At 37.7% G+C, this 27,327-nt stretch overlaps 2 protein-coding genes across 2 annotated transcripts in view; one reads left to right on the top strand and one right to left on the bottom strand.

The window, feature by feature from the left end:
* The window catches only part of DYTN (dystrotelin), a 43,011-nt gene extending 18,342 nt beyond the window's left edge, over window positions 1–24,669 (bottom strand). Inside the window, exons 1-15 of the mRNA XM_079311491.1 lie at window positions 24,374–24,669; window positions 22,326–22,400; window positions 21,167–21,368; window positions 20,911–20,996; window positions 20,264–20,352; window positions 19,524–19,595; window positions 19,017–19,180; window positions 18,035–18,146; window positions 15,762–15,907; window positions 14,002–14,170; window positions 12,256–12,326; window positions 10,043–10,202; window positions 8,975–9,446; window positions 8,290–8,433; window positions 7,153–7,342 (exon numbers count right to left, since the gene is read on the bottom strand). Coding sequence (XP_079167617.1) covers window positions 8,330–8,433; window positions 8,975–9,446; window positions 10,043–10,202; window positions 12,256–12,326; window positions 14,002–14,170; window positions 15,762–15,907; window positions 18,035–18,146; window positions 19,017–19,180; window positions 19,524–19,595; window positions 20,264–20,352; window positions 20,911–20,996; window positions 21,167–21,368; window positions 22,326–22,400; window positions 24,374–24,455 — 2,004 coding nt within the window. The 5' untranslated portion in view covers window positions 24,456–24,669 and the 3' untranslated portion in view covers window positions 7,153–7,342; window positions 8,290–8,329. The remainder of the gene's footprint in view (window positions 1–7,152; window positions 7,343–8,289; window positions 8,434–8,974; window positions 9,447–10,042; window positions 10,203–12,255; window positions 12,327–14,001; window positions 14,171–15,761; window positions 15,908–18,034; window positions 18,147–19,016; window positions 19,181–19,523; window positions 19,596–20,263; window positions 20,353–20,910; window positions 20,997–21,166; window positions 21,369–22,325; window positions 22,401–24,373) is intronic.
* On the top strand, window positions 56–4,530 carry FAM237A (family with sequence similarity 237 member A; the record flags this gene model as incomplete). Its single annotated transcript, XM_079311538.1, has 2 exons — window positions 56–435; window positions 4,385–4,530. Exons 1-2 carry the CDS (start codon window positions 87–89, stop codon window positions 4,528–4,530), a joined length of 495 nt encoding a protein of 164 aa, XP_079167664.1. The 5' UTR covers window positions 56–86.
* Window positions 24,670–27,327: the final 2,658 nt, after the last annotated feature.

Here is a 27,327-nt window from a genome sequence, read left to right as displayed (position 1 = left end):
AGTGAGACTTTTTCAGCTTCTCTTGGTTTTCTTGTATTTCAGTGACACAACTAGATCTTGGAAGCAGAGGAAGAATCCACCACACCATGAGACTCACCTGCTGTCTCTTACTCGTGGCAGTGCTCTGTGTGACACCTTTCCTCTGCCATAGTCAGATTGATCCACTGGCTCTTGGGCGGGCAGACCCCCAGTGCTGGGAATCCTCCTCAGCTGTTTTACTGGAGATGAGGAAGCCTCGCATTTCTGACTCTGTCAGTGGCTTTTGGGACTTCATGATCTTTCTGAAATCCTCAGAGAACTTGAAACACGGGGCTTTGTTCTGGGACCTGGCTCAGCTCTTCTGGGATATCTATGTGGACTGTGTGCTCTCCAGAACCCATGGCCTGGGGAGAAGGCAGCTGGCAGAAGCTCAGCAGTTCACAGGGAGAAACCAAGGTCACTACTCCTTTAACATGCAGCTAATGGGCAATAACTAGAGTCCAGTGGGAAATAAAAGATATCAAGGCCTATTATGCTATGTGGCAATAATACAGAAACAGAGGGCAGTGCTGTGCTCATCCCAGTGAAGTGTAGAGCTCTATTTATGTTCAGTGTGATCTCAGTAAAAATTTGACCTCCAAACAATCTGAATTCTAACAACAGCTTTTAAGTTTCAGTTTGATAGGGCGGAAAAAACAGTAGAAAGTGTAATACAGAAGGATTCAAACAAAGACGGCAGCTCAGCAACTGGATATAGTAATATATTTTTCCACACCAGCATTTTTACCACAGCTGTGCTATGAACAGGCTAGTTCTGAACCCCCCATTCTGAGAGGAATGCATTGCACTGTGCTGTTGGGGAGAGTGGCAGCCTTTTGGCAGAAGGGTGGGGATATGTCTATTTGCCATCTAGCAGTCAGCCACTAGCTATTTTCCATTTCTACATGGATAACTTTACCTGACACACAATGGAAACATAGCTAGAACTTAGATGCATACTTTCAGACACAACTACAGCTCCAGGAAGAACACCACTACCTGTGACACTAAATGCTGCAGTTCCTGGTTTCCAAGTTCCCAGCCCCTTTTCCATATGCATATCAATTGCCATCCTCATTCCCAAAAGGGAGATACAGTATAGCTTTTCCAAAATCTCAGTCCTTTCCAAGGCTTCAGTTCTGATCCTGCTACCACCATGTATATCCTTGCCTGGAGAATATCCACTTTAACACAGAGGTAGGTGCTATAATTTGATGGAGAGGTTGAAGTGCTGTTGCCATCACCCACAGTGTAGTTCGTGGGTCCACAGTGAGAAGGTAGAAGTGCCTTTACACTTCAATGGATTGAGATCCTTATCTCAACTTCCTAGAGCAGTGTCTTTGCTATTGAGAAGTTTGGGGGAAATGTTCACAGAATAACAAAGAGCATCTCTGAGCAAGTACCCATTAGAGTGTCTCTAAAAAATGGACTGAACTCAGGGTTCTCTCACCCCAGGGACAACATACCACTGGACTGCCCCACTCTTGCCATAAACCTAAAACACTTTTGAGTATTGAAAGCTAGAACCTGAGACAGTAAAGACTGAGAGGTCCTTACCCTCTTACCCACAGGCAGGATCCTGAATTTTGGTATAGGAGTTGAGTCTGAATCTATCCCCACAGACTGAAAAAAACTCACACACACAGAGTCAATTTCTAAATTATGAGTCAATCAACCACTAACTGCATTTTAAAAGCAAGGACTGGATCCTATCCTGCTCTGCAAAGAATCTGAGCTCTGACTGGATCTTTACTGTGCTGGCATGCAGCACAGAACCCACTTCTGGTTTCCAAGTGGTCATAGACATCACACAGACAACAAGTTGCTCAATCCTTACCAGATTGACACATTTTTGAGTGCAAACAATGTAGCTTTAGACATATGAAACAGTAGTATTGCCAAAAAGGAAGATAACCTACCATGTTAAAGCACCAGATTAATTTTTGTTTGGGATTGCAGCTTTGAATATCACTGTCTAAACTCCCACTTAGCCTTTTGTTTACATCTGGCTCTACATATCTATATCACACTGTGATTATCCTAAACAAAGAGCTTTTGTTCCAGTCAAGATTACAGAGTAACAGTCTGATGTATTCTAAAGAATCAAATTAAAGGTTTTATAATAAATTCTGACTACTCTTTGATACAAAGAGATTTTAAGTACCAAGTATTCACACCATCTTTGTTTTGTGAACTGTAATCAGTTAATCTGGTTTCTTGGTACAACTGATTAACATCAGTCTGTAGCAGGCAGTTTATAGCAGTGACAGCCTAATTTTTTTTTTTTTTTTAGAGGAGCTATCTAACTTCTCATCCAAGTCTCATAGTTTCTTAACAAAGCCAGCTGTTTTAATCTTTGTAAGCTATGATCCTACTGCTTATTTCACCAGTGAAAGTAGAACTCAATTAGTAATAATTGCAGATAGAAATTGCATAGTAGGTGATGAGGAATAGAATTTCCACTTCTTATGCATAGAGGTACAAGCCTGTTTTCTCAGCCCCATGAGCAGCACTAACAGCACTTAAACTACCTTATGTACTTCACATCTGCATGGGTGGGTATAAATAGCTTTCAGTAGGCTTGTTCCAGAAATCAAAAAATAAAGGTAACTTTTTGGTTTATGCTGTTACTTTTGCAACAGTTGATAACTTTATTGCTTCATACCCAAGTTTTTACTCTTATTCCTCCTAAATAGAGTTTCAATTTCTTTTTAGTTTGGGGTTTGTTCTGGATTTTTTTTTAATTGTAAACTGGATCATAAATCAGGAATGAAGAGCAATCTGTAATCTGCCTTCACTGTAGTTCCTTAAACACATTGGTGAATTGGAAAAAGCAAGACAGAAATCTGAACTTAGCACAAAAATACTGATGTTAAGGTGGTAATACCAGCATTATATTTCAGAACGAATGGATAAATCCTACTTCTGAAGATTGGGAACCAGGAACTTTTCTAAGGAGAAAAAAAAGCCCTCCAAGCAAAAAAAAAAAACCAACAAACCAAAAACCAGAAACAAAACTACTTTGTCTCATCTTAGAGGCACTTCCACAGTTACCCACACTTGGTGATGCTTGGAAACAATTCTCTTGAAGTGTGCAGCAAGAAGGAGGAGAAGTATGCCAGTTCCAGACTTACAGATTCAAATACTGTTTTCTGAACCAGTCTAGTCTCTCTAGGCTTGTGACTCTATTCACAGTCTGAAATACTCTTAAACTTTACACAATCCATGAAAAAGACTACAAAATTAGAACAATTAAACATGAGTAATCTGATAAACTGTGTCAATCCACCTAAAATCATGCTTAATCCAGCAGCATTTCAACTTCTCTAGATATTCTGCAGAAAAGTGTTAGTTAGCTTTAGACAGAGACAAGCAGGGAAAGTTTTTCAGTTACATGACAAAGCTACCTTTAGTAGCTCATCCCTTTCCCCTAACAAAATCCAAACACTATGAAAAAGCCAGTTTTATAAATACATTTCCAATCTATTATAACACTGGAACTACATTACAGTTATAACAACTCTTAACCAAAATAAGACTTTAGAACCACAAGGAAAACATAGCTTTTGTACTCACAGCAATCTTCCTGAAGAGCAGCTGAGTATGAAGATCCTCCTCAAGAAGCCACATAGCACACCCTCCCTAGAAACATCTGAAGACTACAGATACAAACCCTCTGCCTCTTTTCTCCTTGCCCAGCAGTCCTCTTACCACTCAGTGGCCTCAGCTGTGCACACCTCCCTCTCAGGCACAGGTGTTTAGGCTCAGACCAGCCCTTACACCTGGCCCAAGACAGACATAATTTGCTGTCCCAACTCTGCAGGGTGCCAAGGGAGGTAGCAGGGCAAAGGTTATTGTACAACTGAGAGCTGATAAATAAGCAGGTATTGTGTTAATTACAGTTACTTTTTCAGAAGACAGATATGTCTGAAAGGAAGAAAACCAACCTGATGCCTTTTAGAGATCATTGCAAAGAAAAGCCCCCATAGTTCCTCAAGGAAATAGCAAATGTGCTACTGGACAGCATGAGACATCTCACCCACTGTGCAGAGAGGTTGATAACAGGTCGGTGAGTTAGGAGGATTCTGAGCAGACTTAAGCACTTTGATTCTGCTCATTTTATAGGAAGACTAAAGGAAAAGGTCCATACTGGGAAAAGATCAAAGTGACTTGACACTGAAAGGCAACATGCAAATGGAGGGATATGGCTATTACCAGAGCAAGAGGCTTGGGGGCAGTACTGGTAAAATGAGGACTAGCACCAGCTAAAGGCAGAGGAAACATGAATGTGGGAAACTAGAGTATTCAGCTGCTCTTTGCTGTTTGGAAATAATTTACTTATATGCATTTTTATGTCACTTTTCAGGGGCATTTTCTCATATTCAGAGGTCACCAGTTCTGAAGAAGGACTCATTTGAAGATGTAATAAGCATCCATATAGATAAGAGTAGATCTATATTACTTGGAAGAATCATTGGAGATCTAGGAAAAAAGAGGAAATTACACATTTAGTCTAAGATTCTGATTTGTAGATAATTTTAAACATTTTTTAATTTTTAAAAATATTTTTATTTCTTTTAATCCCCATTGATGTCAATTTATATGGTGGAAGAAGGCATGTAACCTTGAGCACTACATCCCTGATTAACTTGGACTCATAAGTTTTCTTAATTACTTATGAATTTCATCTCCTTACTAAACTGCATGATTTATAAGCAAATGCCTACTTTAAACTCTGTGTATATCAGGCTTTTTGTAATACATGTGGTCTGTTTAAACTATTGTCTTTTGGGTGCCAAAACAGGAAATAACTGATCCTTCAATAAAAAATAGACAAGCAGAGAAGGAAGTTGTCAAAAAACCTCCATTGGCTCCAAGACAGGATTAGAGAAGAGATGGTGATGTTAGTTTGTATGTAGAGCTGTACATTTGTACAGAGCAACCCCTGCTCAGACATGATCCTGCTAAAGAGAAACAGTGCAAATTTCTACACGAAAAATACCTTCCAAGAATGTTTTCAGTTTTCCAGTAAAAGGGTTAACAGATTTTACCAGCTCCTCTGCTTTCACACTTAAATTGTCTAATGACAAAAATTCTCATACATAACTAGCAATTGCTTCTTTTTTAGTTTACAAGCTCTTTGTTGAAAAATCAATTTCCTCTGATTCTTTCTGGTAACCTTAATAGGCAATTTGACATTAAACTAATGCAAAACAACCTCTGGCAGGTAACATTTGATTGCTTTTATGATATAAATTATTTCCATTGCCAGACTGGCTGGAAGAAATCATCAATTTCATCTTTCCAGGGCTCTTACATTTAGTTGTTCACTGAAAGTTTCTTTCCTTGAGCCTGTAGCAATATTTGGTGGGGCTTTTTTTCTTTTTCCCAAATGCCCACAGAAAAAGGGGCTTCCTGTTTGTTCATCAACTTGCAGAAATAGGTTTAATTAACAAAATCTGTAAAGAAATCTTGAAATGGTTACTGGCCTGAACAAAATAAGGCTTAATCACAGGCCCATTGAGGGAAATCCTGACTTAAGGGAGTAAACAAAAAACTGTAAGAGAGCTATAGCAGCTTCAATGGCACTGAATTTGTGCTTAAAGTTAAGCATGCAGCAAACCATTTAAATATTCAAGAGAGGAGAGAACACTAAAGCAGGATAAACACAGGAACACACTGTTTATTGCACTCAGCAATAGACCCCAAGTTGCAGCCACAGTATGAGAGTGCTTTGCTACCATGTGGGAGGGCAGCAAGAGATCTGCTCTCTTCTCTACATATTCTGTTAACTAATTACATTACTGTAAAATATTTAAAAGCCTCATTGTTGCATCTTTGTATCAATATAAGAGTCTTCACTCACAGTCCCCACAGCTACCAAGAGCAGCACCTGGCAGAGTGTTAAGGGCTGGAAGCCTCAGCCCAGGAGGATTGGTATTGCAGTAGAGCAGATGTTACCTGTTCCATGTGCTCCCAAGCTCTAGCAAATGTGAAATCAGATTATCTGTTTAACTGAGATGCTTTTCCACAGGGCCTTTTGGGCAGATGTCAGTGCTTCCACTTTGATAGGTCCCACCTGCAACAACGGGATCCCTTAAGAAATGGCTCATGGCAGCTCTCCCTTCAGACAGAAATTCCACTACTATGGGCCAAGATGATATTTAGCTTAAATGAATTTACTTCTCTGCTTCAGTAAGCTTCTTAATTAATAGACTGTAGCAAGATTCAGCCTTTGAGGCAATGGACAGGAAAGGATGTGGAGGTAAGACTGAAAAAACAGATTAATTTCTAGTATAGATCACACTTTTGGAAGAACATTTTGGAAATTGTTGATGCAAAGAGACAATCTGTGTTATTAATTGTGCTGAAATAAAAAAGGAGGTGCAACTAACTACATGTAAAACTGCAAGTGATAGAGTGCAAGTACAAAATAAAAGATAAAAAGAATGTAATAAAAAACAAAACAAGGGCTCTCTGTATGAGATGAAAGCAGATCTGCTATACAGGAACATTTTAAAATGTCACTGTGTTTAAAGACTGGATATTGCCTCTTACCACTTTCCCTTATAAACTTCATGGCAGATTGAGTGAGTGAAGATTGTTTTTGCAGATGATGTCCCTAGCTTACTGTTTCTCAGTCAAAGCATGTCAAAAAAGATGGGATGAATATGTCTGACTGAAATTCCTTCGCTGTCAGCTGAACTGAATAACAAAAAAATTAAGACCTTGTGATTTTGTCCCTTTCATCTTACAGGGGTCTGTGAGCTAAACAACTGCTTCTTAGTATGGAAAACAATTAAGTCTTTACATATTGACATGAAAGAATTATTCATGGTAGTTCAGGAATATCTATTTGTAAGAATTTGTGCTCCAAATCTGTTCAGTGCTGCTTCAGACCAAACCAACATTTGCCAGCTGCTACTGTTTTCAACCAAGTTCAATTCAGATGTATGCACTAGAAGGAGATTTAAAGCCTCATCAGATGCTGATGGGTATCTTCCCATAATCAACAACTAGGTTCCTTGGACTGTATGTGTCTCTTGCCACTGGCATATTGCAAAAGCTACTAAAATTCTATCTCACAGTATATTTATTTATGTTATGATATGAGTATGTCCATTTTCCAATTACTTCATCACTATTTGTTCTCTGGGGTCCTCCCTCCTCCCTCAGTAAGTTTCTTTTCTTTAATTTTAACACTCTTTAAACTTCCTTTGCTGGAGACAAATCACTTGTTAGCTTCCAATAGCATGCCATTATTTCTTGCTGTAAATTCTCGAGTGTTTGCAGTACATGTAATTCAGGCCTCCTTTGACCAAAACTAGCAGAAAGAATATAGAATTTTCATTAATCTCATTATCACAATGTAAGCTTTTTTAAGAAGATGGCTGAGGTGCTACCAACAGAAAATAAGATTTCTAGCCTTTTAATTAGTCAGGCAGACCCTTTATCTTGACAATTATAACTCATTCTGAAAAATACAATATGAGAAAAATCTATGTGGAAAATCTTTGTGGAGTTCTGCTAAGCAGCTTTTCTTAAGCCCTATGCTTTCCATTAGCCTTTTCAATCACATCATCCTAAACACTGTTTGATTATATATGAAAAGAAGCTTCGGAATATAAAATTTACCTAACTTTTCTCTCTGAGCTTCCAAAAATATTTTGTTTTCACCTGAGTGAAATTTATTTTTTTTGCAATCACAGAAAAAATCCTGTGCAAACTAGGACTATTTTTTTTCTTGAAAAGCTGGTATCATTTCAGTGACATAACTAAAATCCTTACAAGTATGCAGATTTTCTTGAACCATAACTAGTTTTGAGCATATACAAACATACTTATTTACTATACTTATTTACTTTTTTTTTGCACCTCCTGCCAAAGAGTTATGGCAAATAACTGGTAGTATATTTTTTTTCTCTCTGAAGCAGTAGTGAATAATTTCCATTTTCCAGGTCTTTAAAATCCTTCTGTACATTACAGGAAAAAAAAAGTTTTCCATGTTGCTGGCATCAACAAGAAATACAGCACTATTCCAAGGAAGTAACTCTACCATGGGATATCAACAGCTAAAGAGAGAAATGGGAAATCATTTGCACTGCTGAAGAAGTCACGGCATGGGAGCTGGAAACCACCAACAGAAAAGGAACATAGCTCTCCAAAATGCTCCTGGTGAAGTCAGTGAATGTAGAAATCTGTCATGTGTTATTATAGGCAACATCTGAGACACTTTAAATAATCTCTTATAAGAGGCATGGCATCAATTACCTTAAGTAGTTTAACAAAGTAAGGTGAATGGTAGTTTCCATCATTTGCAAGCTGGTGAAATTATTTGGTTGATGAGGTCAGAAAAGGACCTGCAAACCTGCTCAGCTGTAGAGAAGAACTCCTGGTGCAATGCAGTTTGTTGGGCTGAAAAATAGAACAGATTTTAAGTCCTTTCAAGATTTTGGATGCTGCCAGAGCACTAGAAGACTCTTTACAAATCTCTAAGATGACTTTGTAGAAACACCAGCTTTTTCCGTCATATTCCTTATTACATCCTCATTATCAAAAGTGAGGCATCCTGAGTGTTGAACAAAGCTCTGCTATGTAACACCATTGATTACAGAGGGATTTTGTCCTGCTGGAAGTCTCCTTAGACTAGAGTTATAGTTACAGTGTCACAGAAGTGGCAAACACAAAAACCTCCTGTGCCCTCACCAGTTTGTTTGCTCCTTAATTGGCTGCCAAGACTGATTATATCTTAAAAGATTTGACTCATCCAGTTTCAAATAAGTTCAACATTAGGGTCTATATTTGGAATATGCTTTACCTTACAATAATAGAGTAATATTGCAAAGGCTATAGAAAGATTCTGTTTCCTCTGAGAGTTACATGATTATGAACAATATTATGGAGTAAAGGGGATGAAGGTAAGAAGACAGTGCCAAGATAACTGGAGAATATATACCTGGTTGGGTTTGGAGAGATAGTGTATCCTTCAGTTTCATCATGAGCAGTTCCAATTCCTCTCTGACTTCCTTCTCATCAGGCGGTATCTGCATTGCAATGGGAATAAGAACTGTATTCCCCATTCCACTGAGATAGTTTTCTGTCAGTTTAGGTGGACATGTTTCTTTCTCTTTTGCTTTTTTATGCTGTCCCAAAAAGTGTTTGTCACTCTGCAGAGACCTTGACTCCAGTGGGTTATCTAAGTACATAAAGTCCGCCTTAGTGGAAGCCTCAGTTGTCTGTAAAAGCTGCTTTCCATTTACAGAGCTTGGGGGATTCAAAGGTTTCCATTCTGCACATGTTCTGGAAGTAGGCCTTATTTGGGCAGGATTTAATTCATTCTGCATTCTCCTTTCCATCAGAACATGTGGATTTCTTGGCATTGTATTATGATACTGTGCAAAAGGATGCTCTGATGACTGCAACATGGTCTACAAAACACAGAAAATACATTGTAAAAGAATTGATATTTAAGTTCGCCAGTAGTACTAAAATAGCATTGCAGAAAATGCTACAAAAATGGTGTAGGGAGAAAATATGTAAGCATTTCCTGTGAAATAAGGGCCTTTTAAGAATCTCAGAAATAACTGCAATGATAAGAAACACTACAACTGAAAACAAAATATTTTCTATAAGATGTCTGTATTACATCCCTGTAAAAGACAGCAGTTAGGAATTACATTTCATTTATTCAATGCCAGGACTTTGACTCTTCTCTAAAGAATCTATTGCAATGAAGTATCTAACACTTCTGTTGGAAACTCTTACTGGAATATTCATTATTTTCATTGCAGTACTATTTATTGTGCTAACATAGATATCTGTGCTAGATGCACAGAATGACAAAAAACTCCCTACTGTGAAGACCTTATCTGCTTTCTTTGAAGAGAAGAACTGAAGATGACTGAAAATACAAGTGGAAGGTGCATGAAATGGTATTAAGAGTTCTGGTCTACAGGAAAAGCAGTTGTTAGTGTTCAATAATGGCACATAGCAGTGACAATTCTTGATCTATATATCACTATACCTTGACTTCTTCCTTCATGTGCTGCAGCGTCATTTGCAGGTTTTCATGGCTGACTCTCAATCTTTGGAGTTTTGCCTCTATTTTGCAGCTTTTTTCTTCCTGGCAGTTATAAAGAAATCGCATTTTGTCTCTCAGTTTGTTGAACTGTTTCTTCAAGTACCTACCAGAGATACAGGAGAGTGGGATTTTTGCTAGACCAGACATACACAAATACATGCGGTCGTGGAAACAAGCAAACACTGTAGCACAAACTTTATCCTCTTTATTAGTTCAGGAAATTTTTGTCAGCTTTGGGATTAGAGGCCAATAATTCAGGGGCTGGATTGTATCCATGGAATTAGCATGAACATGAGTATTCCAGATGAGGAAATATGAGAGCTGAGTAGGACTGTGGCCAGGACTGAATCTTGTGGTTTTACCTTTCCCACAAAGGTGGCTGCAACAGGAGAACAGTAGCAATCATTCTGTATAGAAGCAAACTACTTATAGCAACTCCCTGACCTGCAAAAGATTCCCATTACTTGCCTGGGCAACAATGAAGTAAAAGCAGCTTCTACCCCTTTGATAGAGTTTCTTCTTGCTGATAGTATTCTCTGCAGTTTCTTTAATGATAGCTTCTGCACAGGCTTATTCAATAGCTTCTTCACTTGGCCTTAAAAAGACACTCTGATTTTGGCAATCAGAAGTGCCACCCTCCCATGCACATCAGAGATTTAGAAATTACCTACTCAGAGCACAGTATGACAGAAATACTACCTATAATTCTGTTCTAGTTGTGATTTCTCTAAGAAGTCAGGGTAGAAATTGTTATGCTTTCTTCATAGCTGAGGTGCAGACAGTAAAGTTTGTTAACAATACAGTAATAAACTGCTTCATATCATATCTGAAATAGTTTTCTGCCTTGCTTTGTTACATGCAGAATTTCACCTGATTCACTTTCTTTTGGTTATGCTTTGGCCTAGAGACAACAGCCCCATCAGTTTCACTTGAATTATGCAAGATTTGTCTGAATGGGACAGCAAGTCCAAGTCAGACCATTTAAAATTACAATTAATACAACAGTGATCCCTTATAACAATATTTGAGGGCTCTTCACTGTAAAATGCTGTCCTCCCTCAACTAACTCAGAGCCCAGTTCTGTGAACAGACAGGTGAATGCTGGAAGTTGGTTCCACAAACAAGAATAAAGAGCTTCCCATGAGTAATGTGATTAATTCACCCAGTTCTGTGATAAGCTCTGGGTCAGAGCAGCATTACAGGAACAGGCATCCCAAATATCCTCTCAACGATTGCTAATCTAAAAGAAAGCTGAAGATCTTTGCCATATCTCTTTACTTTCCCAAGTGAGAACAGACTTAAAATGAAACTGCAATTGTTTAGCTCTAATCTTGGAGTGCCCTTGTGTGAACTTGGAGCAGCAATTGTACTTGGAATGAAACAGAACATGAACAGAGGGAACTGAACACACTGAAGGAAATGAAGAGGGTAGATTCAGGATTGAATTATACACCTTGCTGTAATTCCATCACTTTCAGTGGTCATAGGCATGGTTATAGAGACAGCACATTTATACACAACTACAAAAATGAAGGAGGGGAAGGCAAAATGCAAGTAAAAGGTCAGCATCGTTTCTCACACACCAACTTCCCCCCTGCCATGTCACCCAAACAAACAAGCCTCCCAAGAGATTTTTAATTTAGAAACTAATATTTTACAGTGTTGAAGGTTTGACTGTCAGAAGGAACTTATGTGATAAACTGTAATACCAATAGTTATTGTATTCAGCCTATTAACCTCTATTTATTGTTCAGCATATTTTTTAGAAAGAAATTCTGCTTTGATTTAAAAGCTTCATGCAAAGCATGAAATATGTTTTGATTAAGCCCTATTCAGAGAAAAATTTGAAAAAGTGTACTATTCTGACATTTAATATGGATGAACATCTTTTTGCCTAAAAATTACTTTTAGAAATATTAACAAGCAATTGCAGAAATGCTGATGAAAGCAAACCAAAATGTTTTGCTTTGCCATTGTTTTTCCAGTGATCTTCATCTAAAATTTTTGTTGCTGAGTTTTCATAACTCATCCTCATTTGATAGGATTTTTCTAAATCTCAAAATCTCCAGTGTATGGAAAAATCATGTCTTCTAGCCCTCCAGCTGGAGCAGCACTGCCCACCAGTCTTCAGCCAGCGTACTCCTGCATTTACCTACCTGCTGTCACTGTGAATGCTTTCAATGGATTCGTGCATTTTTAACACATCTGCTTCAAAAGAGACTATTGCCTAAAACAAAAAGGAGTATCTGTTCATAACCTTATCAGCAATAGCATTTCATTTTTATGTGCAAGTTTTATTATAGGAGGGCACGGCAAATTTTGGATTTGGTTTGTTTTAACAGATTTACTAGTTAACATTTTATTTTTAATGTATTACAATCAACTGATGCATTAAAGCATTTCTAATTGCTGGGAAATTTTTTCTATAGAAAGAATACTTTTTTCTGTAACAAATTTAAGTGTATGAGAATTTGTTTGAAATTAGAACAAGATCGATATTCTCAAGAATTTCTGCAAAATGAAATATTCTGATTTGGGAACAATCTTTCTGAAGTCTTACAACTGTTTTGAGATAAGGAGATGGAGACAGAGGCTGTATGCAGAAGAGAGAAGAGAAACTCCTGGTCTTTAGATGGAAGTAGCATGTTCTGGATTATGCCCAGAAGTCAGGGAGACAAACACTTTCCAGCTAAGATATTTTGAGGCATGATATAAGTTGGGCAGGAATCAGAGCTGCCAGGAAATTGAGACTAAGAATCCTGGGCAAATCCTGGATCGCCCTGAATTTTCATATTCAGGGATTCTATTGAAAGCAATCATTGGACTCAGCATCCACATCTTTTCTATCAAAGTGGAAATAATCTGCACTATAAAGTCTTAGAAATCAGTATAAAACTGCTCAAAATGAATTCTCAGCCCAGAGAGAAAATAAACAAGAGAGCAATGCACCTGACAGAATCCCAGCACAGGGATGCAAGTTCCACCCTGCTGGTGTCTAAAAGACAAATGCCAACCATCAAAATTCTGTTTAAGCAATGTCTGCCCACAACTCCTGCAGATATCTGCTGGCTGACACTATACCCTCAGCTGGGCAGCAGAGTTCTAAAAGACAGGTCGTCCAAAGGGCAGCACAGGAGTAGCAGCCAAAGGAGTGACCTGACACACAGAGGCTAGTTCTGTGTTACTGCACCCCCTTGGCTCCTGGGAAGAAAACATGAGTGGATGACACAAACTGGTTTGAACACAACCCAGTACTCCCTGTATTCTAAGTAAGTGCAGAGCTACCAGCCTCTCAAAAAATATAGAAACAAAAAACTGCCATGTCCTTATTTTTAGCTACGCTGTCCTTCCCACTCTTCTAGCATTGTTTCTTTGGAGGGAAGCTGGGAATGGATTAATGGAGACCTTTTGTGCATTAGCTATTTTAGTTGGAGTGGACACTGCTCTGAGTTTATCCTAAGAGGGCCCATTCTGTCCTTTTGCTATTTCCATGGGAACAAAAATGGCCTGAGTCTAATAAGAATTCAGGCATTCTTCTTTGACATTTGCTTGCAGTAGGAAGACATGATGGCCTTTTTTACTGTCAGAATTGCGAGAGGACTCCAGACTCATCTAGACTTTAGCGTGCTACTCTATGACAACTCAAAAAACCCCAAAGCAAATATTCTTACAGGTGCTTCTGAAGGTCATGGAAGTCGAGGAGCTAGTCACTAATTTTGGGAAGATAGCAAAATCAAACCTCACTAAGTTTTCAGATTCCACATTTTTCACCATAGGTCAGGAATTAATAGAAAGGTGAAACTGCCCATTACATTTTCATTGGAATTAGAAGGCAATTAGATAATTAACTTGCTAGCTTACCACACAACTTTATTACTATTAGTGTTTCATGCTTTGCTCACCTGAGCTATTGTCTTGCCTTGCTCTGGTGTCTTCTTATTATTCTCACTCTTCTCCGTTACAGTCCTGTTTTCAGGTATGAACCTGGGTGACTCTGGGACACAATTGTCCACTGGGAAATACATATTTTCAGGACCAGGTAGTGATGAAGCACTTAATTCCACAGGAGGACTGCATACCAATAGTGAAGCAAAGAGTAGGGAAAGGATCAGGACTCACATGGTTCTGCTACCCAGGAAGATCCAAATGCAGAAAACTAGTGCAGTGTAAATACACAGACAGATGAGCTATTGACTAAGCAAGAAATAAAGTCTAGCTATACCTGCTGGCATATTATGGTTGAAAGAATGAAATTCCTGAGAACAAATTTCACTCTCCCAACAGAATCTCAGCAACAAGTTCTTCGTTCCACTCATTTATTTTCAGTGCAATTTGCAGCTTCTCTATTTTGCTTCCCTCAGCCAAGAGTTAAATATACTAGGAAATTCAACTACAAAAAATAGTAAAGTATCCTGCTGTTCAGCCCATCATATGTTAGGAAAAGCCTAGATATTTATCAGCCTCACAGTGGCACCTGTAATAGCAACCCCAAATGCTTCTTTGTCTCATTGCTACCCAAGCAGTAGTTAAGCAAATCCCCACCGAATTAAAGAGAAACCTCAATTGCTTCCAGAAATATTAAATTACATTCAAAATTATTAAATATTGTTTGGTTGCCAAATACAAGGGAGGAAATATTAGCAACAAAAGACGTTTTGCATTTCACCACATTCTAAAACAAACACTGAAATAATATTCTCCATGGGGATCACTGTAACTATCATCAATTGGTCTTATAGTACATAAAAAATTCTTTTCTAATGGAAAATCTACCAGAGTAGCACAATCCAATTTTATAAATAGATTTTTGTCCTCCTTCACATAAAGATGAAATTAATTCTTTCAGAGAGGATTGACCATTTTTCCCCTATTTCAGCCTCACTGAAGCCTCATCTGGAGAACATGTGTGAGATGCAAGACAGTTGCTAGACCTTTATACAAGTAGGAAAGAATCTCACCCTTTGTATGTTTCTTGTGCTTATCTCCTATAATCATTCCCTTCTACACCTAAGTATCAACCAAAATCTCAGAGTAAGGAAGGAGAAACTATTGGGAAAAATCTCTACATAACTTCCAATGCTCATCATTAACCACTATGATCAGTGAAAATACAGTAATGACTTTAAATATTAACCAAAGCACATGAAACATCTGGTCTGAAAGAAGAGGAATGGTGAGATCATCTACTTGCTATTGTGAGTAATTCCACAGGCCTGCAATTTAGTGGGACTTGAGTAGAATACCAGTGAATGCACTGGGGGTCACATGTGGGAAGTATTCACAGCTGATTTCCAATGGATTTGTCATAGAGAAGGTGCTTGAAAACCCATGCAGTTGTAAAGGTAGTAAATATTTGCAATGCTTGACCCTAGACTAAGTAAAAGAAATGGAACGAGTGAAAGAGACAACATAAGGAAGGGGGGAAGCAAGACGCAAGCCAGTTATATTTTATTAGGCAACTGATCATTAGGCTGTCAGCATGGTAACCACAGTTAAGCTAAGAACAATGTGCAGCAACTTCTCAGTTATTCTTTCCCTTTTTAATAGAAAAATCATGACATGTATCTGTCATAACAAAATCCCTTACTCAAAGGACATAATCAAGCAATATTCCACAGCCTGGCATTCAGAGATTATAAATTCATGTGAAACTGAAACTCACAAAGTCTTTTTGTGACCAAGGAAGTGCCTCTCCTCCACTGACTCCAGAGCTGTCCTTCTCTGAGCCTCTTTTCTTCTGCAGCGCTCCTGAAACAGGTTGTTCCTGAAGGTGCGGAGAAAGTGCATTGCATTCGCCTTTGCTGACATCTATTGGAATGAGGAATAATAAAGAAGAAAGTGACTTTTCAAACAGGTACTGCCCAGAAACACATATTCCAAAGCAAAGGTCCACCTGTTCACCATCTGACGAGGCTCATGGCTGCTATGTGAGTCCTAGAAGGGGAGAAGAGGTAGGTAATGCTGCAGGACCACAGGCAAAAGCAGCTCCAATACTTTTAGACAAAATACTGCCTGGATCAAAGTCAGCCAGCCTGGAAATGCCTAACACAGGATTTTGGTAGTTACAATGATTAAGCTCACAGTCACAACAATAATTCTGCTGACCAATATCTGAGGCAAAAATACTTTTATACTTGTATAAATCATTTATAGATACAGTATTCCACAGCTCACATCCTCCTCTCCCAGAATACAGTAAAATACACATCCATTTATCACAGGAGTGCCAGGCTCATGTACAACAACTAAGCTCAGTAGCTGTATTATTGGAGGACACAAACCATTTCCACCCCAGGTGAGTGCTGCAGAATGTGGGGTGAGCCCTGACAGACAGAACAGAAAAACAAAGAAAACACACCACATGCCTCCTCGTGCTTCACAACGTGGTAGTAACATTACCACAAGGTGTCAGCATGGTAAGGAAAAACACTGCTGATATTTCAGATCCTACTCAGCAGCTCAACCCCTGATAAAGACAGTGTGAAAACTTACCCAGGCAAGGACAGCATCTGCTAAGAGTGGAAGGTGTGGGGATAGCAACTTACTGCTGATTATTTTATGTCCCACATATCAGCTAAAAAAAGGTATCTGTCATAGTGAGCAGCTTACCTTCTAAATTTTGGTAGAGATTTTGGCCTATATTGTAATATCTGCCCCATAAAGTAATATTTACAGGGTTTGTATTAGAGTAGGGCTTCATAAAGGAAACCTAAGTTCAGTGATTCAATTGCAATTCTACAGCAACAGTGCTACTGCAATCCAGGCTGCAACACCTCCTGCCTTTCTTTATCTTTCTTGCACTTCCTTCTGGTGTGTTTCCACAACACACATTCCCATTCACTCTCCATTCACACTAATTTTAATGTCTCTCCTTAGAAATATCTTCATGAGAAGATCAGTCAACACTTGATTTTCCTACTTTCTCACAGCTGGAGTATGAGCAAGAATATTTGGGGGACTGAACTGTTATTTTTAATGCAGATATTGAGCATCAGATGTAATTTCTCACAATGTTAGCTACAGGGTTTTGTTTTCAGGAAGAGAGCAGTGAAGTGGCAGGAGTTTAATGCTACCCCAGTCAAAGAGTACAAGAGCAGTCTAACAGTCTTTAGTTCTAGTGCAGAAACTGGCTGCCCAGGTATCTTTCACATTAACTGCAGAGGATCAGGAAGGAGACAAGGAAGTACAGCTTTCTAGAGAAGCCTTCTTAAGTGCTTCTCAGCTCATTTACTGGAACAGATTGATACTGTTATACAGATCCACAAAAAACCCATCTGCTGCTGTGTGCAAGATCTGGAATCTCCTGCTCAAAGGAGAAGCTTGTCTTCCAAACACAAATTCCCGGTGTTATACTTTGCCACTACTGATGATAGCACAAGTCACTCCAGTAACAAAGTGCAGCTATGTGATCTTACTTGGGCACTTGCTGCCTCTTTGTGCTGTACCCCTAACTGACTGTGACAAATGAGTCAGAAAGGTTTACAATAAAGTGGATAAACTGAAGACATTCAGAAAAGAGACAAAAAGAAAGACATTTCACACAGGAGTTTGTATGGCCTCAGAATTAATTAATTTCTGGATGAGTCTGCATTGGGATTGGGATGAAGGAACATTGGGACACTGAGGGGACTTTTCATAGGTTTGAGGATTATCTGCTAACAGGAAACTTGCCATAAAACTCCTTAGGAAAAATTGCACTGGGATATTTCATAACTGTATTCAGTTACTTCAGAACAAAACTCTCCTTCTAAAGTCATAAGCCTGCTTTTGTCCTTTTCCTGTCTCCCTGTTCCCAGACTAATAATGCTAATATGTCATGGCTGTTATAGCTAATACAGACATAACTTTATCATGTGTGTAGTTGAAGAATCTACTGCCTACTTGCCTACATGAAGAACCTCAACAGGGAAATGAATCAGTACAATAGGACTCTACCTGCACACAGTGCTCCACAACAGGATGTGATTTCTTATGTGGTTTGCAGAGACGGCCAGTGAAAAAGCAGGTTTGGCAAAGGTCAAAATTGAGGCACTTTAAACAGCGATACCTGTGAGGGAAAACAAAAGGGTTTATTTACCTCCCCACAAGTAAAAATTTGGTGTAAGTAGGCTTGATTACTGGAAACCCAGATTGCTGGGCTCTGAAATGCAAAGAAAATCCTTTTTCAAAATAATGACTTTCCTCAGCATTTTCTGAATTCAAATTATTTTGTCCAAATGATTGTGGACTTCTCTCCAAACCCACCAGTGATTTTGGTCTTATTTACTTGCTGCACTGAAATGCAGTCCATGGAAGAAACCATTGTTCTAGCACCATTTCCCATTTCTCAGAATGCAGCTACAACTCCATATGCTTCTTATGCACCAGCTTACCTCTATTTGCTGCTCCCATGGAACTGTAATACTGACATAGGATTTGTAAACAAAAAACTAAAAATGCGAGAAACTAAACCTGCAAGCTTACAGTTAGAGAGAATAGAGTAACAGTAAAATTATTTTCTGAGCATTCTGGTCAGAAGGTAATGGATAGTGTTCTTTTTTATACCCCTATGCCATTTTATACCATTACTTAGATGACCAAGATGCTAAGAGGATAATTTAATGAGCCAGTTGATAAAATTGGTTACAGGAAAATTAACTAAGAAATGAGATACACAGGTGTTATTTGCTTTGCCTTTGTACTGCCAGTTTACCTTGGGCAAGTTTTCATAGTCATGTCTGTGCTAGTGAACTAAAAAGAAATAGGATGAAGGCTTGAGCATTAGACTGCAGCTGTTCTCTCTATCCTTCTGTTTTCCTGGTTAAATTAGATGACGTCCAAAGTTTGTTACTTAGTACATCAGTTACAGCCTGCTATGCAAAGGTGTGCAAACAATGGTAAGAGCTAATTATGTGTATGTTAAAGACCAGTGACATACCTGATGCCTGTAATGGGGAAAACTTTGCAGACTCTGCATCTAGCTTGGTGAGAAACCATTTCTGTGGCTGATAATCTGTAACATGTAGGGAGCCACAGGAGAACAGCAGGCTCTGATCTCAGCCAAGATAGGAATTTTTCTTCAACAATAGCTGCATTCAGAACCTAGAAAAAACATGTCTCAAGTTCATAAATTCAATTGAAAAAAACTCGTGGTTCATTTACAACCTCAAATAAAAGCTCTGATACTGGATTTTGCTAGCATAAAATTTCCATTCATGTAAAATGTTACTGGATTCCAAAGGTCTTCGGATAAAGGCAGGAGTCCTCAATAGTATCTTATTGAGCATCTTTTCTTTAGATACAAATCCTCCTATACTGTGACACTGATGATCAGCCCTGCTTCTTAAAAGTATATACTTGGGGATGTTATGTGGTGATACATTTGAAGTTTTAATCAATCAGCAACATTCAGAATAATTTCCCAGGACATCAGAATTTCACTCACCCCATGGAAACAGTCATGAATTGCAATTTCCACACAAGACAGAGTGCAGCCTTCTCCCACAATGGCTGGGATCTACATCAAGAAGAAAGGCTCAGAAACACCTCAATAAAAAACAGATGTTCCCATCATGCTCTGCTGTGATGGTGACAGCACACAGATGGTGAAGTATCTATGGCAATGCCATTTTACACACTGTTCTGAAGAAAACCCTTTCATATTCATACCATCAGTATGCAGTTTCACAGTTTAGGGCGTGTCAGAATGATTTGTTTCCAAGTCACTTACTGTAATTGATCGACATACTATATTTCCACACTATAGTACTGAAGGGCACTGAGTTTAAATCTCAGAGGTCATTTTCAGATCCCATTTTCAGCACCAGTTCAGCTGGAAATACCTGCATGCTAAGGCAACTTGCAGCAGCTGCAAGCTATTCTAGCAAGTACTGAAGTTTGTAGTTGTTTTAGCAATAGTTATATCCAATTGTTTCCAGGACCTGTAAGCTCAGACAACATGAATGCACAAAGGCATTCACTAATACAAGTGGCTAATTTGAGAAAAGGGTCAGAATTTGATTCTTTTACCTACTTTGCATGATAGCTCCCTATGTCCACAGTGTCCTATTAACTCCAGTTCATTAAGGTAATCAAACATAACAGGTATCAATCATGAGGAAAAAACCTCCAAGGTTAGTACACTCCTACAAAATCTCTTGTGTAACAGCACTGCAGTGACATTACCTGATTTAAGTCTGTTAGCAGGCTTCTTAGGGCACTACGGGTAATCAAGGTCTCCTTCCCATCAGGGACAGCATAAAACTTGAAGAAAGCTGAAAACGAGGAAAAAAACCTGAAATCCTGGCAGAGCCTGATCTGTCTTCAAGCTATCTTCAAACTGCTATGGTAATTGCAGTCTAACAAATAAACCCTCAAGAAAGTTTCATTCTATTATGTACCTAACAGGCTCTCAGTAACTGCTGTGACCATACTTCCCCCTACAGTGAGGGAAAGAGAAGGAAACAAGGAAGAAAGCAATTAACTCATAACATTAGGAAAACTATTTAAATATGTTTATACAAGAAGTTCTCTATTTAAATTGTGAATTACTAATTTAAAACCATGGGGTTTCTGTTCTTTTCTGTTAGACCAACAGAAGCTCATCTTAAACTTTACTATGACTTCTTCTGAGATTTTTTTATTGCAAAGATGGCTACAGATGTTGACTGAAAAGCATTATACTGCATTAGCCTTTATCTACAATAAGCAGTCAACATAATTTACTTTTTTCATGGCAGAGCTGAATTTTCTTTGAAATTAAAAAAGGTACAATGGAAAAATTCCTCAACGTTCAGTATTTCAGGCAGTGTATAAAATCATACATTTCCCACCTCTGTATTTAGCCAGCAGAGTGTCTCCTGAAAGGGAAATTAAGGCAGCTGCAGCAGATCTAGTTTTGACATACCCTGTTCCAGATCTAGGAAAATGAAATAAGTTACACTACATTCACAAAGAATATAAAGACAAATTTCTAAAAAATAGAATACCACTACGTAGGAAGAAAACTTCAAAACAAATATCCTTTTATAGGTATAAATGTGACTCTATGGTACTTCACAATGGATCTTCATTTCCTCTTCTTCTCACCTGTCATACATGGCAACCAGCAGGCTCAATGTGAATTCAGCAGCTCTTGGATCTACCTGGCCTGGTTTTTCTAATCTTGCCCTTTGGAACAGTTTCATCAGCATTCTAAAGATTTGCTGTATGTTCAGAGAAATTTGCTCCTCCCTCTGGCTTTGTTCACTTGATAGGATGTGCTGAATCAGAGAAACATCAAGCAAATCCACTGTGGGAAAATTAAGGAAGAAATTAATGAGGATCCTTGCCTTTTCATGAATGGAAGTATGACTTTTTTTTTTTTTTTTAATCAGAAATTCCTAGCTAAGACAAATCTGTAAAATGAAGCCTAAAACAGTACACCACATAAAAAGAAAAACAGCACCTGTGTGAATTGGTACTCCACATTGACACAGATCATGAGGCAAATAAACCATATCAGAGCATATATCATATATCATGTATGATATAGCATATATTATAGAAGTGCATCCCCAAATGAAAGAAATATGTCCAAGGCCAACAAACTAGTCAGCTTCTCTGTGCTACCCTGAAGACCTCACTCACAATACTGTGCATTTTCAGCAACAGTTTCAAATGGAAAATTCAAGATTTCCATGAAATTTAGCTCAATATGGAATTTGCATCCAGTAATTTCAAAGTGAGCTAGGTGACCACGACTTTGCACAATTCTCTGCTTGCATTAATTTCTCCCTCACTTCAAAGACAGGGAGAATGAATACTAACCAGGAGTTTTCTGGTCTATCATATTTAATTTTGCTCTCATTAATTCTTATAGTCCAGTCAATGCATTTCCAATAAGCCATGATTATTTCCAATAAATCAGCTCCTAAGAAACATATTAGAATTTGACTTTTCATGAGCACAATAATAAAGACTAATAATTGTCAGTGATGTCTACATAGCAGTGCTGCAGATTGTAAAAATAATTTGATTCTCTCATAATTTTAGAAATTCACTAATGTGTTTATATTGATATTCAAAAGAAACAAAATCAATTAGTATATGAAGCACTACCTAGATTTTAAGTGTTCATAATCCATTCTGAAACTCTAAGGTGGAAAATGAGGGAGCAAAGTAGCACATTAACTCATGGAGACAGGAATACAAATTTTATACAGATTCTCCTCCCTGTAAAAGCACAGGAGTCTCTTTAGATACTAACACTGGCACAGACTTTGTACTGAGCGTAGTTTTAGGGCTGTTCTGTATACGGAGCTCTGAACATCATTGAAAGCCTCTGTGAAAGAAAACAAACATATATTACAATAGAGTGGTTCAATCAAAACTAACTAAAAATCAAACCAGCCAAATTTGGAGTTTCAAGTTAAATGACACTCTGAAGGAAAATTTGGGGGCGAAAAAACAAAAACAAAAAGAAAACATTTTCTTTTTATTCAAATAACTTTTTGGGGTGAACAGTCTTCTTGAAAACAGTGACACGATCTCTTTAGCATAGAAAGCACATCTGCTTCTTTGGGAATCAAGTTTGTTCATAGCCCAGAACAAGAGCTATGAAGGTTATGCACTGTACATACCTTTAGCAAGATCATAATGAAATAATATTTCTTCAGGCAAATAGGTTTTTTGATCAGAGATGCTCTTCTACAAGGAACAGTTTGTCAGTTTGCACAGCAAACTGTTTTGGATGCATATTGTTTCAAGCACTAAACAAATCTTCTGTCAAGATCAACATGTGGGACTCTTGCAGAAGAAGACAAGCCATTTACCACAGCAAATTACTTTTGACATCCCTGCTTAGCAAACCCACTCAATCTGCTTGACTAAATCCCATACAATAAATCACATCACTAAAGGATGATTTTCTGAGTGGAAAGTAAGAGATGCTGACCATGACCTATACTTGATACTTTACACACATACCTAGGACTTCAAGACCAAAACACAAGGCAGAAACTAGAAAGAGATTTATCAGTTCTTCTTCTGTCCTCAGAGACTCTTTTCTCCCTGTACTTCATGGAGGAAGAGTTACACAAAGTGATAAAGGTTAAATATAAGCAATAAATATGTATAAATGAATAGAAATACTTCACACAATATACTTCACCTGTTCAGTCTGGAAAGGAGCCAATCTGTGTGCAATGATTTCCAAGAAGTACACAAGATTAATATTAATAGTCAGCAAATTATGGGCTCTGCTGGTTCCCAGATGCTGTCTAAGCTATAGAAATATGCCAATAACTGCTTTACCATCTGTTTAGTCCTGCTCTTGTCATACTATATTTTGTGATATTATTTGGAGATGTAGTGTAGCATGTCATACAACGTGAAAAATGAATTTTGACTTCCACGCATCACCAGTTCTCTTTCCTCAATAAACTGATCCAAAGCCCTTTTGAAAGCAACAGAACAACTCCCACAGTTTTTCAGTAGGCTATGGATTAAGTTCCAAATGCTTATTTTCAAATACAAATGCTAGAAATATACACACGATTCAACTCAAACACCTTCCATGAACAAGATGATTTTCAAAGTGTGTTTTAGTAGCCATCTGCTACTTAATTCAAGTCCACCCTTACAGACAAAATGTGGCCTCAAAGTAGGGCATTCTGTGCCTGTCAAGCACAGTTCCAGAATTAACTTGTGATGATACATATGAAAAATAGCAAAGCATTTTAGAATTATTGATGAGAAGCTATTTAGCTATTAAAATCTTTCATTTCTCATAGGAAGAGAACTTCCCCTCTGGACAGAAAACCAGCATGTAATCATTCTGTTGTGAGTCAAATTTCACCTCACTTTGTTGAGAAGCTGATGAAGGAGCTCCTACACACATAGAAGTGTGCTGATTCCTGACATCTTCAGTTGGTTACCTGCTATTCTGCATTTTGAGGTATTTGCTCTGTGGGAGACGAGGGGCCCGCTGAGATTTTGAACTCAAAAAGGGAGCATATGGCCATCCTTCCTGTCTATTCCAAAGTATGGAAAAAAACTTAGCATTTATTATAAAGTAGGGAGCATGGTCCTGTGTGTCTGACCACTCCATAAGACCATGTGATAATGGAAGGAAAGTGCCAGGACAGATCTAAAAATAAAGGCAGGACATCACAGCTGTGTAATTTGTCATTTACGTGCTACAACACAGAGATTCTCAAGGTGACATGGTTTCATTAAAATTCAGTAGTTTCTGTTCAAAAAGACATAGAAATGCCTTTTGAGAAAAGTTGGGAAAAAATCAGAAAAAATCCCTACCGTGCAAGTCTGGATCCATTTGAAATTTAGCAGATGGCATTAGGCATTCTATAACAAAACAAACCAAAGTGTAAAACCACATATTCTAGACAGAGACATATCGAACCATTCAAATTAAGCCTTTTAATCTGAACAATTCACTGAATGCATTTCAGGAATTAAATTAAACAGAATTACATTAAACAAAATAGTTTTGGTGCCACGTGCAGAGAAATGCCAACAAATCACAAGTTCTCTGCTCAGCATAAAATAGAAGTAATTACAGTAACTGCAAAATTGTAGCAGGGCAAAACCAGTCCTTAGAACAGTTTTAAGTACAGGAAATGAGCCCAGTGTTTACATGCAGAAATATTACACAGTCCATAGTATACAATTTCAGGCCACAGAGGGCACATCTACACCAGATTCTTCCCAAGATTCATTGATTGCAATTACTCAAAATAATTTTCTAAAACTGTCAAGCAGTACTAAAGTTTTAGGCTGAAGTGACATTATTTCTTACTGAGCTGATATGGAAGGGTAAAAGGAAGCTTAACTATGAATCTACTTTTTTAAACAACAGTGAAAACAAAAATAGTTATGTCCCTGTAATAATGGAAGCCAAATATCTCCCCTCAAGATTTATTTCACTAATGCTCTAAACTATATTATATTTTCAATCACAGAAATATAAATCTGAATTAACTGTAGTAACTATCTTTCAGCTAACATTGCAGTGGCAAAACACTAGGTAATAATGGACCTAAATCACACAAGATTCCAAAGACCATCTATATGGCTTATTGTGCAGAACAAAGGGAAACTTTGCTAAAATAAATAAAAATTAGATAGTTGGAAGTTATCTAAAACTTAATAAATTTGGTGTTAAATCAGAACTTAATCAAATGTTCTTACATCTTTTTCAGTGAGAATCATTGATCATTTGTCATAAACATGATAGAATACTGTCCAGTTACAAACCATAAATATTAAATAATTGAAAATTATTGAGCCTTAATATGATTGAGTATTAATATCCTTCTCACCATTTTAATTGGTGAGAGCTGCAACTTGGTGTTTCAGTCCCTAAATTTCAGCCATAACCTAAATTTAAATACTTTAAAAAGTGAGATACAGATTTGCTTTAATAGTCTTTTTCATTCAAGACTATAATGCCAGTTTTTACTGTAGTCTTTATTTGAAGGAAATACTACTATGTTTCTTTTCCACTATTCTATTTTCTTTCTTATTTAGGGTTCTACAAAACTACATCTCTGCCCAGCATTTACACAGGCTCATAGATATATATTCATATGCAATATAAATGTAAATATGATACAACTACTCCTAAAATAGCTGTAGTAGCAGGAGCCTCTGCATAGCTTGACAAAAAAGTTCATGTATGGAAATCAAGGAAATCAGAAAACACAGAGCAACGAATTAAACATAAATGTTTGATGAAAGCTACATGCAGCAATCTAGTAGGTAGGCTTACAAACACACAGTTTGCCTCTTTTATTTTCTCATACCAGAGGTACATAAAACAAAGTGAATGGGATGAATAAAAAAATATCCAGGTTAAACTCACTTAAATTAGAACTCATTAGAATCTGCACACTCAAGTAAGAACAGATCCACTGACTTACTGAGTTATACAGCATGCATAATCTATGAGTGCTTGATACTTACTGTAAGATGACCAGATCTCTATCCAGTATAGCACAATGTCTAACATTTAAATTACCCATATGGAAAAACACTCTACAGTCTTGTACTAGGGTATTCATGGTCTCAAAGTTAACCATGTATTTACGTGTTTTACCAAATTGACCATCACTGTACAGCATTATATCTATGAACCCTCCTTCCAAAAAATTACAAAAAACATTATTAATGTATGTACAATCCACATTTTCATATACAAAACTCTGTGCAGTCTAGATCTTGACTGCAGTAGGAGTGCCTGGGTGAAATGAAGAGAATCTGCTTTAATTTTAGCAAATGAACACAGTGTGAAAGCAGAAGCAGTATCGGCTGCCCATGAAACCTGAAGTAACTTTGCCCATTGATACACTGTATCACCCCATGTGTTATATTTCAGTCACTTGTGTGCTTTAATAGTGAAAAACACTTAAGAAAACAACAAAAAAAAATTATGTACAAATATTCAGGAAATAAATTGCTATAGTCAACAATCCTGGTCCCATTAACATGAATACTCTTACATGCAGAACAAGGATAACCTTTTTCTTGACTCTTAGTGAAATGTGAAATACTGTAATACTGGATTACTTATATGTACTTTGCTTTACAGGTTCTCAGAACATGCACTTTAGAAAATAAAATGCATTTTGAAGCAGGCTACATAATTAAAGCACAGAGAAAGACAAGCCACACGAAGTAAGAGAGAAACCTCCCAGTAGATCAATTGACTTGATCACAGACACTTTTCTTCTTTTGAAATCAGACAACATATGATCAACATCTTAAATATGCATAAAATAACCTACAATTACTTTTGTTTCCTGTGAAGGGTGAAAACATTTCTATGTTTTGCTCAAAGGCCAAAATAATTGCCTCCTCTTAAATACAGTAGCTGTGCTTACCTTCCTCTCATTACTTACTAAAGGTCCAGAAGTCAGGTGCCAGAGAAGTCCAGTAGTTTTACAGCACTTAAAAGTTGACTTCAAGACACAGCTCTAAAGGTTTTGCTTTTAAGTTAAAGCTGCTCACAACAAATGCCTAGCAAAGGCCCAGATCAAAGTATCAGGTAATTGTCTAAGCAGTCAAAACAGAGAACACTAATTAATTAGTAATAAATATCCTGAATTATTAAAGATAAAACTTCTTTGATCTTTTTTTCAAAGCTTCTTCTTTATTTTTTTTTTTTTTAATGGTTGGAGTGCAATATTTCTAAATTGAGAGGCCTTTACTAGGCATCTCCCAGCTGCTGAGAAACTGTTGCTATAGAGACT

The sequence above is a fragment of the Erithacus rubecula genome (genome assembly GCF_903797595.1).
Source record: "Erithacus rubecula genome assembly, chromosome: 8".
NCBI classification, from domain to species: domain Eukaryota; kingdom Metazoa; phylum Chordata; class Aves; order Passeriformes; family Muscicapidae; genus Erithacus; species Erithacus rubecula.
Note: the sequence above shows the minus strand (reverse complement) of the source record. Positions and strands in the feature narration are given on the sequence as shown.